Raw genomic sequence first — 20,134 nt, forward strand, 5'->3', positions numbered from 1 at the left:
ACTATCAACTCTCCCTCGCTCCGTTCAATACTCAAATTCATCATGCCTATAAGTCCTGGGTGGGAGTGGGTTTGAATGGTCCCTCCCTCCCCACTCCACCCTTTCGTGTCGCCTTGGTCTTTACATCCATTTTTCTGACTTGTGTTGTTAGAGAAGCGCAATTGAGTTAAATGGGTGTCAAGTGAATCAAAGACAATGCGTAATTTAACAACGGACGCAACTTTGTTTCACTGCCAGGTCAGATTTTCGCCTGACAAAACAAAACAACAACAACAACCACAAAAAAAAAGAAGAAGAAGAAAAAAAAAAAGAGGGCATTCGGTCTTTTCCTGTCTCCCCTCAAATTCAAATGTTTTTAAGGTGCGTCTGAGTCGATGATGCGCAGCTCGCCTCGTCTTTGAGCTCTCACCAAGGTTTCCACCTGCTGAGCGAAGGCGGAACAGCGACTTTCAGTGGCAGTCACCGAGAGACGGGGAGATGCGCCTTTAATTCTGCTGATTCAAAAGACAGCGACTTGGGGAGGCTGTTTACCACAGGAGACAGCAAACTAAACTGGAGGTAAGAAGTGTTTCTTCTTCTGACATTTGCAGGCGCTTAACAAGAGCGACATATAGACCTGGAATTTGCTTTAATTGCCAGTTTTACTGAGCTGGTGCGATCATGTTTTTTTTTTTTAACTACATTCTGCAATATTATTTGATTTGAAGATCTTTTTTACAGCTCAAGCTGAGCGCAGATGTTATTTATAAACATGAGGGTATCTTAATTAATTCTACAAGAAAACATCTGTATGATTTGTCAACAAAATCATACAGCGCAAAAATACTTGTAAAGTTATGATTCAAGTAGATTAAATCTGTTTTTCAATTTTATTTATTTTTATTATTATTTTTATTATTATTTTTTTTTTTAGAGATTGCAGTAAGTGATGTCATCCAACGAGAGCTCCAAAACCCAATACGGGTCAGAGGTCAGAGGTTCCAACTCCACCTGCTGCCATAAGGAGTTGTCTGTCACTGCATCCGTCATCTCCATGACTGTGGGCATCTTCTCCAACAGCTTCGCTCTCTTCATTCTGATCAAATCCTACAGTCGCCACCGCATCAAGTCCAAGGCGTCCTTCCTGCTGTTTGCCAGCAGCCTGGTGACCACCGACCTGCTGGGTCACCTTATCAACGGCTCCCTGGTGCTGCATGTCTACCGCTTTCACAGGAAGTGGGACACTTTCGACCCGCATGGCATCGTCTGCAGCATCTTCGGGGTGTGCATGGTGTTCTACGGCCTGAGCCCCTTGTTCCTCTCAAGTGCAATGGCCGTGGAGCGCTTCATCGGCGTAACCAAGCCCATCTTCCACTCGGCAGTGTTGTCCTCGCACCTCATGAAGAGGCTGCTCGGTTTCACCTGGCTGCTCGCCGCCCTGGTGGCGTTGCTGCCTGTGCTGCTGAGGAGACCCTACGAGGTTCAGAGGTCCAGGAGCTGGTGCTTCTTCCACATGGAGCAGCCCAGAGACTGGCTAGATGTGCTGCTGCCTCTGATCTTCTCCGTTCTGGGTCTGCTGGCTCTTCTGCTCTCCATCGTGTGCAACACTCTGGCGAGCTGCGCCCTGCTGCACGGCAGGCTGCGCCACAAACCCGGCAGCAGAGGCACGTCCTACCACCTGGAAATGATCTGCCAGCTGCTGGCTATCATGCTGGTGTCCTGCGTGTGCTGGGGGCCGTTACTGGTGAGCACTTGTTCCCAGCATGTCGTTACTTAGCAGTAACGACACGCTGCTAACGACACGAAATTCTTTGATGGGAAGAATTTCGCTATTCTTTTTTAGGAGCCAATACAAAGAGCTTCACTAGTTACACATTTGTTGGTGTTTGAGGTTTTGAGAGTGAGACTAAGACCTTAATCAAAGTACAATCCTAGGCTTTCCATTTCCTATCTTTATTTTTATTTATTCACTAGGCTACGTTGGAGTCAGAATTATGGTATGCATGCTTATTTTACTTTAACTTCTTAACTTTTCTCTCAGGATCAAAATTATAGACTCAAATATGCAGATGTTCCCTCCCGCTAATATATTCATCAGCAATTTGTAGAGAAATTGCACTCCATTTGTAGCATTAAGCAAGTTTCTGTCTGCATATTTAAATGCTGTTATCAGAAACAGTAGCGCTCATTCAAATTGATTGGTTTCTTGGAATGGACGTGGCTTTTAAACGTAGTCCACAAATCTTCATTATGGTTCAGGTCGTGGGCGTTTGAGAAACTTAATGTTAGCCTGCATTACCCATTCCATTATGTGTGTTTTGAGGTCGTTGTCCTTGGTGACAATAAAGACTCTCCACTGTGGACGGAGACACTGGAGTTCAAGCGTATTTCTTGTCTTTAACTTCTGGAGGTTCCCTGGGTTGTTTTTGAACATTCGAGTCAATCTCCTTTCACATGACAGACTTGGGGTGTCCACCCACATCATGCTCCAAAACACAAATCAAAACTGATCTTTGGATAGATAACTTAGTCATTGACAAAATATAGATCACAACGCGGTGCATAAAACAAGAAAAACGTAAATTTTGCATAAAATGTTTATCTTTTTTCAGCAATTCTTTCTCTTTCACTGGAATAACTGGCCAACAAACTCAAATTCAAGCTATTTTCTTTAGCTCTGTAGCATTTCACTTTGTATTATTCTGTGCTTCAGGTCCACGTGATCATTCTCAGCACCATAGCTAAAGACGAACCGTCCAGTTTCAGTCTGCTGACGACGGTACGGATGGCCACATGGAACCAGATCTTGGACCCCTGGGTCTACATCCTTTTGAGGAAGGCCGTCCTGAGGAAAATCTTCATGTTGTTTCACAGCTGCTGGGGCTCGAAGCTGCACACCTTCCACCGCTGGCAGCGCAGCACGCTCGGCAGCTCGGGGGAGCCAAGCAAATCTTACTGCATCCGCTACAGCAGACAGCCCCTGCCAGACACCGCCGTCCAAACCATTACCTGAACTCTGGCCAGAAAGGTTTTATCTGAAGAGAAAACAGGACCGGGATGTGGAAACATTTCACATGTCACTGGTTGACTACGCAAGCGGCAGTGCAAGTTCTGCTCTGAATGACGTTGCATTTTAACATCACATTGAGAATCGTCTTTGCTCCATAAGTGGCCCAGAACAAAACAGTCTGAAATTTTTAGTGCTTAGGAGACATTTTGGAGGATTATTTCCACCATTTGTTGTTCTAGTGAAGCTTAGTGTCTCTGTTTTGAGTGCAGCTCCAGGACATCGTTCCACTTTGACGTGAAATGTGAATGAATGATTTCAGCATAGGATCATACTTGCAACAACCACTTATGTAATTTGATCAACATTGACCTTGTTTTTGATTAAAACATTTTGGATGTGAACATTTCTGCTTAACTCCGTTACAGAAAGGTCATTTCAAACTCCTGCAGAGTGAACTCATTGATGTAAGATGACTGAGAGTTTTTGTTTTGACCTTTCATTGTAAATGGCTCCCGCTATTGAAGCTGTAATAATAAAATACAGTCATGCAAACTAATTAGAGTGGTGGTTTCTCGCTTGATGAGAGAAATGCAGGTAATTGAGCTAATAGAGCCCCACAGAACAAATCTCTCTCCACTTCTCTAGTGTATTTTCACAAAAGAAATGGTTGATTTTTGGGTAAAATGTTTTGAACGACTTACAAGCATTGAACTAATGTCATGTCATTATGTTAGTGTGATAGTTTCATCTATCGTTTGCATTAGTGCTATTCTAACATATTAGCTGTAAAAGTCAGTTATGTCAAGTGCAAACATTGTAAATAGAGGTTGGTAAATACAGTCCCAAAAGCACAGAATACACTTTATGCGTATATTAGGAGTCATTAAAACAGAACGAACCTCAGTATAAAATTCAGGTGTTTTACGAATCAATATGAGAAAGCAATTGCTTTGTTTTTGTAATATGCTAAATGTCCAGTAGGTGTCAGCATAATCCCGATCTCTGGTCTCTATTACTGATCGAAAACGAAGAAGAACAGAAAGACGCCGCTGTGTGCTTCTCTGCTGCAAACATCTGGGGAGATTTCTGCAGGTTTGTTCAGATTACAGCTTGTTTGTGTGAGCGACCGTGAGGTCGTTGTTTTCTGGACGGAGGAGAGGACGGCTGCGTTGTTTGTTATCGGTCCATGTGTGCAGCTGTTGGACAGACAGGCTGACCAATTCACATCTGATCGCATCAGCTGGCTTCCAATTTAAAGCATGTGTGCGCTTTTTATAGATCTGTTTTATTTCTGCACGGTGTTCCTTAAAGGCAGAGCTAATGTTGAAACTAATAAAAGCAGCTGTTATGCCATATCAGTAGTTCTTTTTTTTTTCTTTTTTTTTTTATGCTGCTGATGTCATTGTGTGGTTTCCTGGCAGGTGACGGCATGAATCAAGAGAAACTGGCAAAGCTTCAAGCCCAGGTGCGGATAGGAGGAAAGGTGAGCTGTCCAATTCAGTCTGGTCTTTGGCAACAATGATATCTTAAAAACGTGTTGCAAAAAAGCAATGAGAACTAAGAAAAAAAAGGAGAGAAAGAATGGCTCAGACTGTCAAGATGCAGAAATACAGTGCCCATAAAAGTATTCACTCTCTTGAATGCTTTACTCTTTTATTGTTTTTACAAATCAATCACAATAAACAAAATGTAGCTTTTTTTTTACATAAAATAAATAAAATATACCCCTCCCCTCTGTTAAATGTTAAAGGAAAACTAATTCCTACAAAATGATGAGGATTAAATAAAACACAATAAGGACATAAATATTTACCTCATTCATGTCAATAATTGACAGATGCACCTTTGGTTGCAATCACAGCATGGAGTCTGTGTGGATGGGTCTCAGTCTGGATCTTGCATTTTTCTTCTTGCTAAAACTGTTGAAGTTCTGTCAGGTTGTGGGGATATGCTGTGAACATCCCCCTTTCAAGTCACATAATCTCTTGGGGATCAAGGTGTGGACTTCGACTGGGCCACTCCAGAATATCCACCTTCTGGACTTCAAGTCCCTTTGCCCACTTGTTCACACTGCAATCCAACTTTTTATGGCCTTCATTTCACTGTGACTTCCTTCTTTCAATTTTTTACAACACCCAGAGTGGTAGATTGCACAGCTTATGGTGTTTCCGACAACATATTCTCCCACTTTAGCTATGAATCCCTCCTTCTCCCCTGGAGTCACTTAGGGCCTCTTGGTTGCATTTCTGCTTAGAGCAGTCAATCAGTATTTTAGGTGGAGAACCATGTCTGGGTAGGTTTCCAATTGTACCATGCTCTTCCCATTTTCAGATGATTGATTGACCAGTGTTGAATCATTTGTTTGTTTGGTGCCTAAATCAAGGCACCAACCAGATTAAGTGTATTGAAATATTAAAGGTTTTAGACTCAGATTAATGAATTAAAATCAGGTTTTTCTTTGTCGTGCAAAACAAAAACTGTTACAGTATTCAATTCAGTATTCATATGTTTACCCCCTTTCTACAGATCTCTGCACTTTTGCAAGCGGCTTTATCACTGAAGAGCTTTTTTTTTGTGTTTTGGTGTCAGGGCTCAGCGCGCAGGAAGAAGAAGGTGGTGCACAGAACCGCAACGGCAGATGACAAAAAGCTCCAGAGTTCGCTGAAGAAGTTGGTTGTCAACAACATAGCTGGAATCGAGGAGGTACAAACACAAAATCGAGCGCTTCTGCGTTTCATAATAACCCAGGCAGCTTCCCTTACTTCGCAGCACGCCAAACATGCTTAGACTTAATCCGTTCTTTCTCCGCTCCAGGTGAACATGATCAAGGACGACGGGACTGTGATCCACTTTAACAACCCGAAGGTCCAGGCGTCTCTGTCCGCCAACACGTTCGCCATCACGGGCCACGCCGAGACCAAGCAGCTCACAGAGATGCTTCCCAGCATCCTCAGTCAGCTGGGAGCGGACAGCCTCAGCAGCCTGCGGAAGCTGGCTGAACACTTCCCCCGGCAAGGTGGGTGCAGGTCGAGCGAAGGATTTCTGTCCGTAGCTGCTGGTGTGGAGAAATAAGTAGCTGCCTAAAATGTTGCCTTGTGGATGTTTTGTCATCCTGAGAAGAGGAATAAAGTGGCACAAGTATGTTACCGGATTAGATTGCTTGATCGCCTAATTCTGGGAGGGATCATTTTACAAAAAAACCTTTGAAAGAATCTCCGTCTCAATAGAGACAAGATGGTGAGTGCTGCAGTTTAAGGGGATCTTTGTCCAATTTCATCGAGTGAATACGTAACTTGCTCATTAAGTCAATTATCAACATATGGACTCGTCTGTTTATTGGAAAAAGTGATACGCCTCAGCAAGTTACCACATGACACCATCTAGTAACTCATCTAGTAACTATAAGCATATAGTGACAGACTGAAAAGTAAGAACTTATTTTTTCTAGCACATCAAGCTTTATCTTTATTCCTGGAATCATTATCTTTGTACATATCTTTGATGCCACTGATATGCATCCAGTCATTAAGCTTGATCTCATGTTCACAATAATTACATCTTGTTCTGAAACTAAGATCTCCAATCTGTTTTGTACACAAAATGGAGAGCTGTGCGATAAAATGGAAGTGTGTAATTGGAGTACTGTTGCTGAATATTGCAATAATGATGTCCGTTATGAGTAGCCCACATGTCCCTTTCTCTCTTTTCCCCGCTATTTTCTGTGAGCTTTAGCATCTCAGAATATATATGGTGTCCATCAATGGCAATTAGATATTATTAAATAGTATGAAATCATTGCATCTTTTATTTAAACCTTTAGAGCAGGGGTGTCCAAAGTCGGTCCTCGAGGGCCGGCATCCTGCATGTTTTAGTTCTCTCCCTGGTTTTACACACCTGCGTCAAATGATGGCTCATTAGAAGGCCTAAGCAGAACACTGACTTGATGAGGAGGTTGTTACAACCACTAGGGGGAGAACTAAAACATGCAGGATGCTGGCCCTTGAGGACCGACTTTGGACACCCCTGCTTTAGAGACTCAGTAACAACAGGTTATTAAAATAAACCTTCCTGGTATTTGATTGTTAGTTTTAAATTATGCAAACATAATTGATTTATGTTATGGATCTTTCTTCTCTCCCAGCTCTCGATGGCAAACCTCCCAAACCAGAAGACATTGAGGAAGAGGATGATGAGGTTCCAGGTATGTTCTTTGTAAATGTCACAGCTGTTTACACATGCTGTAAGCAACGAAAATTCAGTCGCGCTTGCTAAATCTAATAGAGTAACTCCAGTGTACAGTGCTGACATTGTGTAATTTAATCGCAGTGCAAATCCAAGTGTCCTGTTGTGACCTCTGAGGTTTGTTAGAGAATATTAGAGAACAAACAGCGTCGAGGATCACAGCGGACAGCTCGGGGAGAAAGTTGATGCCGAGTTGGGTTATAAAACAACATCCCAAGCTTTGATCGCCTCACGGAGACCTGTTCAATCCATCGTCTGAGAATGGAAAGAGTACGGCGCAACTCCAGACCTACTCGGACACGTCCGTCGATCTAAACTGAAAGGGCTGGCAAGGAGATCATTACTTACAGAAGTACCGTAAAACCTGTAGCAACTCGGGAGGAGCTGCAGAGGCCTACAGCTTAAGTGAAAGAATCTTTAGCAAAGACAACTAATTGTAATTCCACAAATCTGATCTTTATGGAATAGAAGGCCATAAAGATCATGACGTGTTGTTAGCAGTTTACCATAAACCATGCTGGATCACAGAAAAACTCTTGAAACTAGTTGTAACTCCAACAAATGCTCTCTCGTTCCACTCATAAATGCACAGTGCCTATATTTTTATTGATAAATTGTAGCTTGTAGGCTTAGAAATAAATAAAATGTTTTAGCCATCCATACAATTTATCTACCGTATGTGAACTTATCTGTCCGTGTGTGAAAAACCACAGCGTCTGTCAGCCACACTAAAAACATTTCCACCACTTCTCTGAATAAAAGAACTAGATGTACTTCCTCAGGTGTCGCCGGATTCAACAAACTCCTGGCAGACTCTGTTCACATTCAGCTTGTCCAGTCCCCCCGAAACCGACGTTACAGACAACAGGATGTGCCTCTAGAAACAAATATAAAATGTCAGTAAGATGTGAGTTGAGCTTACATCTGACATGAGCAGTCTGACTGACATTTTTTGAAAAATGTCTCCTCTTTATTTCTTCTGTGTTTTACTTCGTCCTTAGTGATCTCATTTTTGTTTTCCTCCTCGCTTCCCTCCCTTAATTGTGTCCTCCTCTCTGTTTTTTCTTCTTGTGTCCTCCTGCGTGTCTTCGAAATATCACAGACTTAATATCTTGGAATTTTGTGGAAAAAATGCGAACGTGTTGAAACGGTATGAATGCCGCTGCAAAGCATTGAAGTTGCGTAAATAACAGCGTATCTGCTCCTGTGTCGCAGATCTGGTGGAGAACTTCGACGAAGCTTCAAAGGACGAGGCAAACTAACGCAGACGTTGACGACCTCGTGGACCGAGAAGAAGCAGAAACGTCTCTCTGCGTTTATGTCGCCCAGGCATTTCACATGTCATCAACAATCCCAGAGACTTTTCTACTTTACAGTCAGGCTGGCGTGTGGAAAACCTGGCTTAAATCTCACCACTTTATTATTAGTCATCGTGAAGATTACACGTTATACACAGAAGGTCTTAAATCGGTTTCATTTTGTTTGTTTATGGCAAAATAAATGTGACAAACATTTTTTATTTTAATTTTTTTTACATAGTGCTGTGGTGAATGTAGAAACGTTATTAACCTATTTTTTCCCCTCAGAGGTTTTGTGCTTATGCTGACTTGATGAAACAGCCTGACAGATTGTGCATAAGGCTGGCATCTATGCACTGTTATCTTGGCTCGCACACTGTCCTGCGGGCTGTGTGGACAGCAAACTGGGGAGGGACGTTTCTGCACACCTCTTGGATTTCTTCTAAGAGCTGCAGAGAGACACCGGGGAGGAGGGGGCAAAGGAGGGGAGATCTCCATGAGAGAGGGGAGCGAGGAGGGGGGGGCGCTACAAGACAGGAGGACGAATCATCTCATTCTCTGCTCTTGGGCAAGCCACGGCTGCTTTCCCTGCACTCAGATGTAACGGGATAAGATGCTGAAGTTCTTCTCTGCCCGGGATGACGAGAATGAAAGCCTTCTAGGAGAAGTAACGGAGGGTAAGGGGCTGCGTGCATGCACGCATACATTTAAGCAGGCTGATCCAGTTTCTGTGATGCCGCGTTGCAGGATGATGATAAAGAACGCTGACACAGCATTGGCCGAGCTCCTTGACCGCATCATTTCAAACACGCGTGTTTGTGTCCGCACACATGACCTGTCCGGCTGGATGTGATGTAACCAAGAGGATGTCGCATTGCCGGCCGGCTGGCCGGGGCTCGATTACCGCGTGGCAGGATGAAAGCTCTTTTGCACGTGTGTGCCGAATGCGTCACTGTCCCGATAAGGAGAGCGCGCGACGCGAGGAGCGGGATGCTGCGGCCGCTTTCGTCTTTTTACACGGATGCTTCTCTGTCCGCCGCAGGAGCGACACCACCCGGCCCGTTTCTCTTTCATTAAAGCTGCAATGCAGTTTGAACTGCAGGATTAGTCATATAATTAGGTGGACGAGCTCCAACATCAAACACAAATCTATTTTGCAAGTGTGTCGCCAAACATTTTGTTAATCCTAAGGGTTGACTAGAGCTGCAGTCTGCTTGACTTCCTCTCGTGCGTCGATATTTGCGGTTCAACGAGCCATTAGAGATCTAATCAGTGATTGGCTGCGGCTGCAGAAGGTCACAAAAATTAATGAATCAAGGTAGAGAGAAGGAGGAGCTTGTATCACTGGTTTGCATATACAGATAAAACCAGATATTTATATGCGTTGTATGAAAGGACAACCTTTTTACCCCTCTACTTTTATTTTTACTTCAACCTCAGCCTTCAAACATTTGGAAGAGCCTAGATGATGATGACGATGTCATGACTTTGGTAGGTTGAGTTAAATAGAAGCAATTTTTTTTTCTCCAAATAAACTCAGACACTATAGCTTACTTGCATGACACAGTGGGAAAACCAAAACAAATCAGACAAGATATCAAGAAAAGACTTGTGACTCCACAAGTCACAATTTCAGATAGTTTCCAGATGCCTAAAGGTTCACTGCTTCGTTCATTTGTTCAAACAATTATGTGGAAAGAGCTATCATGTTGTTTTGGAACTGCAAACGTTTTGTATCTTAGAGCTGGATGTTTTTTTTAATACAAAAATGTGTGCGTTCTAACCTCACCAAAAGAAAAGATGTTGGCTGAATCAAGTAAGAGGAACAAGACTTGCTCCGGTATGGGATGAAATGCTACCTGGAGAAGACAAGACCTGTAGACCAAAATCAACATTTAAAAGCCAGGTTTATTTTGTAAATGTGTCAAGGAACAAAGAAACTAACTTTGAGTTATATCCATGCATGAAGTGAGAGAAAACTCGCAAGCCTGAAAAAATTGAGCCAACAGTGAAGCACTGGGCTGGCAGTATCATGTTTAAGTATTTTGCTCAGATAACAACTTAAGGAAAGAAAATCATCTGAAAATATTAAATTAACATCGCAAGATATCAGCTTATAGTAACCACCAAATTGGACTTCACTTAGAGAACATTACTATGCTGCTTCTTGTTTTTCCTGAATTTCAGCATACCCCTCGAACCTACGTGACAAGAATCAGCTTTATTGGCTGAGATCGCTCCACGATATTCACATTTTCATTCAGAAAAAATAAAAATGTTTTGTGTAACAATTTTCTCCACAAAATTTCACAATATTTCACTACATTTTGTTGATCTATCACACATAGTCCAAAGAAAATACACTAAAGTTGGTGTTGCGATGTGGAAAAAAAAACATGTAAAGGTTTAAAGAGTATGCACAGTCCGAGACAAAGACATGTCTCTCCCCACTTTTGTCTGAGCAGATGAAGGAGACAACCCATCTCTTCAGGACTCCAAGCAGCAGTGGCTGAATAGACCCTGCCTACTGGTCCTCAAAGATGGTGAAATGACCAAGCCTGGACTGAGCTCCAGTCAATTCCGACCACATTCTCCCTCCAAAGCCTCCTCGGACGCGACAATCGGAAGGCAATGTGGGCAAAAACCACTGGAGCGTCCAACCAAAGCAGCGTCACAGTCCCAGCTGGAGGAAGGCAGCTGCACCGTGACCACCATCTCCACGTGGGGCGACGACGACCCTTCTAGCACCCTGGTTTTGAGCCCCGCCGAGGCTGCCTGGCCAGAAGAGGAGGATCAGGTGGAAGGCGTTCAGTCTCAAGTTCTCCCGTCCAAAGAGGAGTCTGTGATTGAAGAGAAGGAAAGGGAAGAAAGTGGGTTGGAGCAGGCAGAGCATTTTTCCAGCTTAGATGAAGCTGCAGCATCTTCCGCTTCGTCGAACGAGAATCCGTGCATTAGGACTCGGGAGTTCAGGAAGGTCAAATCAAAAGGCGGAGCCGAGACGAGCGGAGGCAAGACCCAGGGAGCCGGTGAGGATGAAGCAAAGGGGAAGAACGCCGATCCTCCGACGGATCCTGATAATGACTCCCAGGTGAGCCCGTCTGGAGTTCTGCCTGAGGACCAGGGTGACATCCTGGGGGAGGTGGCGCCGGTGTGGGTTCCTGATGCTGAAGCTCAGGTCTGCATGAAGTGCGGGACAAAGTTTACATTTACCAAGAGGAGGCACCACTGCCGTGCCTGTGGCAAGGTGAGGGGCAGTTTGATTTACTCAAAACTTGAACATCTCCTATGTGATAACGAAGCGTGAAGTGAAACAGTGTGAAACGAACGTGTGCATGTTGGCAGGTGTTTTGCGCGCTCTGCTCCAATCTGAAGTTTAGACTAACACATCTGGATGGCAAGGAAGGGAGGGTTTGCGTATCCTGCCATTCGGAACTCGTCAAGAGTAAGTAAATTGCTACTGTAGTTGTTTACTACGTGTATTAACAAAAAAAAAAGGATATGCTCTACCAAAGTGTTATGTCTTCTCCTTCAGGGACTCCTCCGAGAGGGAAAAGGAGGGTGTGGTTTGCAGATGAAATCCTCACTGGTCAGCAGTCTGAGTCTGCTCCAGCCACACCAGTGAGAGGACTCACCTTCTCACCCCTGATGAGGCGGGAGTTGGGCGAGCCTGGTAGAAGTCCTGCTGGTTCACCGCAGATCAGGAGAACCTTAAAACCACACAGGACAACAATTAATGTAGGTCTAAAAGATGAAAAATATACCCAGATACACAATGGTCTAAAACAAATCTAATGTTGCGAACACAAACGTCAGCGTATTTCACTGGGATTTGATGTCATATACAGTTGTGAAATGATTTTACTTTTTAAAACCTTCCTCCCACCTGAGCTGTGGATCTCTGCAACTCCTCCACAGCTAGCAATGGCCTATTTGCTTCTTTCTTGATTAATGCCAGGCTCCTCATTTTGTTGAATAGTTTACTCTGTAAAATGTTGAAATCAAAATGGTTTATTTCGATAGCCTAACCTTTCTCTAAACTTCTCAACAGTTTTATCTCAACTAGAGTGACTTTAGGCTTCATAACGCTGTTTGCTCAATAATATTCTCCAATAGAATAGCTGTATTTTTACTGACACTGAATCGTACTTTATTTTCTTATTTAGCTGGGTATTTTATTTAGGGCTATCAAAGTCAAAGGGGCTCAGTACAAACACATATGATATTCTATATTTTCCATTATGAAAAAAAAAATAAAAGCATTCACCATTACCCTTCTTCTTCACAAATACATACTACTTGTGATCTGTAACACAAAAAAGAAAAACATAAGTTTGTTATAAAATTTGAAACTCTGACAAAGCTGATTTTGAATGACGAAAAGCTTTGCAATGCAAAGGTATGAGTACCTTTGCATTGAGCCGTACCTGCCTGTAGTTTTTTTTTTTTTTTTTTTTTTACGGTGTAAATACTTCATAAATTGCTAATCTTTTTTAATGTGACTTTAGGAGGCATGTGGTCCTCATGGCTGGGGCCCCACAGCCTTAGTGAGCAGCTCCGCCAACCTCATCCCCTTAGACGGCCTCCCGCCCATCCTCACCTCTACTGGAGTCAAAGGAGGTGAAGTTTCAGCAGCTCTTTTTTTTCTTCTGCCTCTGCTTCTTTTATTGCTACGCCCAGCAGTGAGAGCAAACATAGGAAATAAAATACGAGCTCTATGCAAAGCAGGGAGAACAGCAGAAGGTGAAAATGTAGAGCTCAATGTTCAGCTGCATGTCCGTCTTGCTAACAAAGGGAAGATTAAAAAAAGTAATGAGAGAAAAAGTGGAAAAGTTAAGTCAGCAGCTGCAGAACGTCGTGAAACTTTTAAGCAGATCTGACAGAATGTGCTCGTAATTTAATTTTCAACTTACTTTCTGCTGGCGTCAATCTGTCATACTAACAAATACTTTGGGTAGCGGAGACATTTTATCCATCTGCCCTGTCAGGTGTGCATTAACCCCTTTCTATTTTTTTTTTTCTGTTAAGAAATTTTATTACATCATCATTCTTCAAAAGTGTGGCCTGAACTGATCAGGGGAATAAAATAAATCTGGAAGAATTTTGGATTATTGGTTTGCAGGGGATGAGATTATAGTCATGTGACTCCCCCCCCACCCCCCTCACTCAGATTACACCGTGGAGGAGAAGCCCTCCGAGATGCTACTCATTCAGGAGCTGGAGAGCGGCCGGCCAAAGCCACTGGTGTTTGTCCTCAATGCAAACCTACTTGCTATGGTCAAACTTGTCAACTGTATGTATTTGATTTCCTTTTTCTTTCCCCATTTTGACCCCACTCTTCCCCAATAAAATGTAATTTGCATATATGAAGTTCCTCATCTGCCTTAGAAGCTATAATCCTAAAACTCAAAGATGTTAAATGTGTGTTAGATGTCAACAGGAAGTGCTGGTGTGTGACGACGAAGGGGATGCATGCTGTGGGCCAGGTGGAGGTGGTAGTGCTCCTTCAGTGTCTGCCTGAGGAGAAAAGTTTCCCCAAAGACATTTTCAGTCACTTCCTCCAACTTTACAGGGACACCGTGACTGGTAGGACGATTAGACTAGTCAATCTGAATAGCGAACATGGCTTTCGCCTCGAGGTATATGCCTTGTCACAATGACTCGGCTGACCTGCAGTTCTTCGTTTCTGCAGGGAAGGTTGTAAGGCACCTGTCGCTCTTCCTGTTCGGCAGCCAATTCCTAGGCAGCGAGGATCATGCAGGCTTCATGTACGTTTGCTCCACCCTTCAGTCGCTTCAGGGTCTACCTCTGCCCAATCAGCCCTACCTCTTCGGCCTGCTGGTCCACAGAGCAGAGGTGCCGTGGGCTAAAGCGTTTCCCCTGCGCCTCATGCTGAGACTTGGGGCAGAGTATAGATGTGAGCAATGCCACTCTGTGACATCATCCAGCTGTAACGTGTCAAGTTTCCTCCTGAGTCGTTCATGTTTATTTCTGTTTGTCCAGTTTATCCCTGTCCTCTGTACAGCGTGCGGTTCAGGAAGCCCCTCTTTGGGGAAATAGGTCACACCATAATGAGACTGTTAGTCGTGAGTATAGCATGTTGCAACGGCTTTCACTTCTTTCAACACTGGATTTACCAGCATCAGGGGGAAGTTTGCTGTCATAACTTCTGCCAAACTTCCCATCACAGACACAGACCTCTTTATACTTCCTGTTTTTCAGGACTTTAGGAATTACCGCTACAGCCTACCACTAGTACCGGGGCTCACTGTGGATCTAGAGGCTCAGAAGACTCTCATAAACATACCGACTACTGGGTATAATGAGGTATAAAGACCGAGCCTCAAAAGGAAATGTATACATATCTGCGCCTTGATTGTTATTGTGGGCTTTTTCTGTTCCCTTTTCTCAGTTAATGAAGGCCATAAACAAGTCCAATGAACATGTGCTGGCAATAGGGGCATCCTTCAATGAGACAGCAGATTCCCACCTCATCTGTGTGCAAACCGATGACGGCCAGTACCAAACACAAGCTATCAGCATCCACAACCAGCCTCGCAAAGGTAATAGATCATTGAGAAACCAAAGTAACATTATCAAGACAGTATGGACACTGGTTTTACCCAAAATGTCTCACCCAATCGATGAGGTATAACTGCTATAGGAATTATTAGTGTTGTTGAAATCGGAACAAATTGATTGACTATTCTCTTTTTTTATTGTTGCAGTACTAAAATTATACACTCTTTAACATTAGTTCTTTTTGATTACATTCACATACAGAAACTTCAAGACAGTATTTTACTTTTAAAGAAATGTGGCTGCAGTTTCAGATCTGTAACACCAGAGGGCACAAAATGTTCGATTTGTAGCATGACTTAAACTTTTGCTCTTTTCTTTTTCTGTCTTTTTCTCTTTCTAGTTACTGGATCGTGCTTTTTTATATTCAGCAGCGCCCTGAAAGCCTCGGCGGGTTGCCTGGCCAAGTCCAGCATCGTGGAGGGTACGACACCTAGGGATATAAGAAGGGAAGCACAAAACATTTGACCTGCTCACAGGACATTTCTAATCCAACACCTTACCTCTAAACGAGGGTTATTCAGAATATGATGCTCTTTGTGTGTGTGTTTGTGTGTGGACAACTTAACAGGCTGTCAGGAGTGTGTCGCTGCCTGTTGATGCATGTGTGACTGTGTGTCCCCACTCGTGTCTGTTTGTGTGTTTTTCTTGTATTGCTGTCCCCTTCTCCTTAGATGGGCTTATGGTGCAGGTCACCGTGGAGACCATGGTGGAGATCCGCCGGTCGCTCCGGGAGATGAAAGACTACACCGTCACATGCGGGCGGCTCGACCAACCAGAGAGCCGGGAGCTTGTTTGTTTACAGTGGGTGGAGGAGAAGTGCACTGTGAATAGGGGGTTGGTGCTTCCACCTGTTTGAAGCTGAGCTCAGCCCTACAGAATAATACAAGTCAAAATAGAGTCGAAAAACTAATTAAGATGTTTCATTAGTTGTATCAACAGTCCAGGACTTCAATGTCCAGATAAATATATGTCCAGATATATGTTCTGGCTTAAGAAATTGTTTTGCTCTGCAGGGTCATAAGCCCCATCGATGGGAAATCCATGGAGTCCATCAGCAGTACAAAGATGTTCCAAAAGTCAGAACACAAAGAAAATGGGAAGACCATCCGCTGGACAGAAGTACACATTAAAACACAACATGTGCATGATCTATCTGAATCACAAAGTCTCTTTTGCATGTATAAAACCCTCTACTGTCCAGGTGTTCTTCCTGGTGAGAGGACACAATCCCAAGAGAGGAGTGACAGACTCTGCCGAACAGAGCCGACTCACGGAGCGCATCGCTCGGGCGTTTTGCCTGGCCCTGTGTCCACACCTGAAGCTGCTGAAGGAGGACGGCATGGCTAAACTGGGGCTGCGGGTCACTTTTGACTCTCACGAGGTCAGAAACTAATGAGTGTGGCGCCTATGGAAAATACCTCCGATGTTGTTGCCTACTGTTAACCTGAGAAGATTTTTATGTTCTGACATCTGCTTTTCTGTTAAAATCTGTAGCTTAATACAGATGTGGACAAACATGCTGGCACACCTGGTGAAGAGTTCAATAAAACCCTCAAGTGCAATGCAAATTTTGTTGCAGTGACATAACCTCACAATTAAAAATAATAATAAAAAAAACTAACACTTAATTTTTAATTTCCAAACCAGTTTTAGTGAAGAATCACTCACAAAGAAATGTTTGTCAGGAAAATTTCCAAATTGCTGTTGGTTTCCCTGCTGCCATTAAATAGTAATATTAAACATAATCTTCAGTAACGTTTCACAACCAGTCCTCTGTTCTATAATGCCAGAATCCTGTCTTATGCTCTTGTATTTTGCTTACCCCACAGGTTTTCTCTAGGATTGACAGCTGGTGTTTGAAATATCCATAAATGAATTGTGATTGTGATTGTCTGTCTGATTAATCTAATCTGTGTTGATCTGGCTGTAGATGAATAATCACGTTGAATGTTTTTTATTTCACACATTGTATTTCAGAGAACTTGTCTTGCACTCCTGTAAAGTCCTCCTGGTATTTTTTAAAAGAAACATGCCAACAGCATTACATAACAGCAAGTTTCATATGAATTAGGAAGGCGGCCATGAAGACATCAACTTGTCAGCACAATTTCATGTAAATGATAGAGTGACTTCCTGTTGAAGGGCATTATTTGAAACCCTTGAATATCTCTGCTTCCGGCACTTTTGAATGAACACATAGGTAAAGCTTAAAATCTCACAGTCTTACGGTTTCTTCGACAGACATTTTCAATAATAGCGCGTGCCAATAATGTAATCATTAAGGCATGTCGGATTTTGCACACGGAATATTAAAAGTTGTTGAGTCTGTATTTTTAGGCCTTACTCTTTGAGTCTTCAACTTGCATCCAATTTTCTTTTCTTTTCCTTGAGACTTCATGATTTTTTACTGTGCAGCCAGGAGAAACACACGTGCAGGGCTCATTTACATCTACTGCCATTTAAAAGGAGGTGTGTCGAGGGAGGAGCCTGATAAAAGGAGGCGTGTCAAGGGAGGAGCCTGGAAAAAGGAGGCGTGTCAAGGGAGGAGCCTGGAAAAAAGGAGGCGTGTCAAGGGAGGAGCCTGGAAAAAAAGGAAGCGTGTTTAGGGAGGAGTCTGCTAATCCCACATGTGCTCTCAGTAGCAAATATGAGCTTTCGCCACATGTTTTACGTTTTTTTGGCATATAGATGGCCTAAAATGATCATGGTGACCAAGATGTAACCCTGCTGTAGTTTTTTTTTTTATTTATTTATTTTTTTTTAGATATTTGTGCCACATTTTCTCTATCCTGCTCACTCTATGAGATGGTAGATCCTCTACCAGTTAGGAGCCCAGCAGCTAAAAGCAATGATGACCCTCTTTATTGCATCACGTTTAGGGAAGCAAGAAGTAATGGATTAATAATTAAAAATTTCTACTAACTTTGATAATCTTAGATCAATATAAATGAACACAAATGCTTCAGTTACATTTATTTTCACCCTGGGTTGGGTTGAAGGGAAGAAAGCACGCAACCTTTCACTCACATATTACTAATCGCCAGGTTTCTTGCACAATCTCCTTTGTGTGACTGCACTAAAATTAATCAGCAGCTCGTTTTGTAATTCCAGGTGGGATTTGTGGCTGGGAGTAATGGGCAGCCTCTCCCGGCTCAGTACCTCAATGCCCTGGATAGCGTGTTGATCCCAGTCATCCACAGCAGGGGCCACAAGAGAGGCGAACAGCCTTTAGTGATGGAGCTCATCTTTTACATCCTGGAGGACATCACCTAAAGCATGCCTGCGCTCCTAACGATTCATCTTCTAACTCAGACCACAGCTCCATCTCGCTCTCCATCATGAACATTGATTTCCACCAAAAGACCCAACCTGGATCACATCCAGAGCCAGCAGCCGTTTCAGCTATTCATCACAAGAGTGAAGTGGTCTGACTCTTAGCTTCATCTAGCTCCACTTGCTTACAAAAAACCCCCCTGCATGATGGACCATCGGAACAAAGTGCAGCTGCTGCACTGTAGTTGGACCTCCTTTGCTTATGATTTTCACCTTCTGTCTATGCTAGGCCTTCTCATAGAGAAGGCCTTCAAAGTGGGAGCTGAATTGAACCCCCATGACCTTAAAATAATGACTGTAAGAAATTTAATGTAGAAGATATGTAGCAATTTTACACACACTGAATGAATGCTTAAAGAATGTTTTCTTACTGCTTGGGTTTTAATGAACTATTCACAAAGAGTAACGTCTGCTTGAAAATAAACCTGGAACATTGACTGTTTGCAACTTCTTTCATGTCTTACATTTTGGCCAACTCTAACTTTATACAAGAAAGTTAATTTTAGATGGAAACGTTCTTATTCTTTGCTAACCTAAAGTTATGTATACATTAAAAAAACAAACATTCAAAAACACTAAAATTAGTGTTTTTGAACGTTATGTGAAATCTAAGCGTTTGCCTTTTGAAAAGCTCAGAAAGGTATTTCCAGATTGAAGAGTTTAATAGTTCAGATTTCCAGAGGTGACGATGTGAAAGGCATTTCTAAAAAGACAAAAAAAAAAAAAAAAACTTTCAGAAAGCTTCTGAAAAAGTGGAGGATTTGTCAGACAAAAGTCTGCAGATTTTAGTTTTATTTGAAGTCAGCAATGTAAAGCTGCCTCAAAATATTTGACACAATGCTGTATTAGCAAATGTTAACCATCAACTTTCACAAAAGAAAGTTGGACAGGTGAGTTTCTCTCACCTGACAGCTTCTAAAAATCAGCCAATCCTGATTTTACGTCAGATCTTGAAAAGCACAGAAAAGTACTAAAGCGTACACCTAGGAGGGAAAAGGTACTTTTCATGCACCACCTTTTTTACACTTGAGTATGAAGGCCTTAGAAAAATGTTTGAATGTGATCATTTATTGTGCAAACTCTAAAAATAGTTTTTTTTTTTACAACATAAGCATTACACGCAGAGGTATACACTTCCACACAAATGTGCATTCTTCAGTACCATTCCACACACGACAGCTCGTCAAAAACTCCAGACGCTTACTTCACTCCTGGCAGACTTAGAATCTGCAAACGAGTTGCTGCTGATTAGGTGGATTAACACAGCCACCAACTACGACCGTAGCACCAGTTTATTTGTATACCTCCATAGAAACGTGTTTCTATGGAGGTATAGAAACATGTTTTGGTCAGGACTCCAACAGACACACAATGTGAATGAAAAGCAGCTGTGCGTTTCCAGGCACCAATAAAAATCTCTGTGGTCTTTTAAATGGGATTCATGAAGATGGAGCTAAAACAACCGCTTAACATTTACCAAGCTTCCAAGCAAAATGACTGACCAAATTCACCGTCCCATAATGTGAAGAACTCAATTTCAAGATCTTAAGTTTCTAGAATAAGAGCTCGTCCCTAAACGTGTTTATGCCAAAATATTACAAAAGGGTAAACAGGAAGACGTGCGACCGAGTTGTACGTCTTCATGTCAGACTGAGTTGCTTTAAGTAGTTTTAAAAACATAAATATAAAAAGG

The 20,134-nt window shown here is 42.7% G+C and overlaps 3 protein-coding genes across 5 annotated transcripts; all 3 read left to right on the forward strand.

Annotated features, from left to right (window-relative positions):
- Positions 1-344: 344 nt before the first annotated feature.
- Positions 345-3,545, forward strand: ptgfr (prostaglandin F receptor (FP)). The gene is made up of 3 exons (XM_007558688.2): positions 345-558; positions 914-1,723; positions 2,693-3,545. Exons 2-3 carry the CDS (start codon positions 929-931, stop codon positions 2,990-2,992), a joined length of 1,095 nt encoding a protein of 364 aa, XP_007558750.1. The 5' UTR covers positions 345-558; positions 914-928; the 3' UTR covers positions 2,993-3,545.
- A 425-nt stretch (positions 3,546-3,970) lies between these two features.
- On the forward strand, positions 3,971-8,746 carry btf3l4 (basic transcription factor 3-like 4). 2 transcript variants are annotated; one of them, XM_007558686.2, is made up of 6 exons: positions 3,971-4,081; positions 4,411-4,472; positions 5,579-5,692; positions 5,804-6,005; positions 7,131-7,190; positions 8,447-8,746. In XM_007558686.2, the coding sequence occupies exons 2-6, from the start codon at positions 4,419-4,421 to the stop codon at positions 8,491-8,493; spliced, it is 477 nt and encodes a 158-aa protein (XP_007558748.1). In that variant the 5' UTR covers positions 3,971-4,081; positions 4,411-4,418; the 3' UTR covers positions 8,494-8,746. The 2 variants fall into 2 exon arrangements, with proteins under 2 accessions (XP_007558748.1, XP_007558749.1); XM_007558687.2 differs by lacking the exon at positions 3,971-4,081 and adding an exon at positions 4,125-4,250.
- Positions 8,747-9,034: 288 nt separating this feature from the next.
- On the forward strand, positions 9,035-18,883 carry zfyve9b (zinc finger, FYVE domain containing 9b). 2 transcript variants are annotated; one of them, XM_007558681.2, is made up of 16 exons: positions 9,036-9,206; positions 10,995-11,773; positions 11,872-11,971; positions 12,062-12,264; positions 13,035-13,146; positions 13,697-13,819; positions 13,957-14,112; positions 14,219-14,443; positions 14,530-14,612; positions 14,749-14,853; positions 14,939-15,089; positions 15,449-15,529; positions 15,780-15,942; positions 16,122-16,227; positions 16,310-16,489; positions 18,220-18,883. In XM_007558681.2, exons 1-16 carry the CDS (start codon positions 9,143-9,145, stop codon positions 18,379-18,381), a joined length of 2,793 nt encoding a protein of 930 aa, XP_007558743.1. In that variant the 5' UTR covers positions 9,036-9,142; the 3' UTR covers positions 18,382-18,883. The 2 variants fall into 2 exon arrangements, with proteins under 2 accessions (XP_016530114.1, XP_007558743.1); XM_016674628.1 differs by lacking the exons at positions 16,310-16,489; positions 18,220-18,883 and having other exon boundaries at positions 9,035-9,206; positions 15,797-15,942; positions 16,122-16,197.
- The last annotated feature ends 1,251 nt before the right edge of the window (positions 18,884-20,134 follow it).

This window comes from Poecilia formosa, unplaced genomic scaffold (assembly GCF_000485575.1).
Source record: "Poecilia formosa unplaced genomic scaffold, Poecilia_formosa-5.1.2 Scaffold98, whole genome shotgun sequence".
Classification (NCBI taxonomy): Eukaryota; Metazoa; Chordata; class Actinopteri; order Cyprinodontiformes; family Poeciliidae; genus Poecilia; species Poecilia formosa.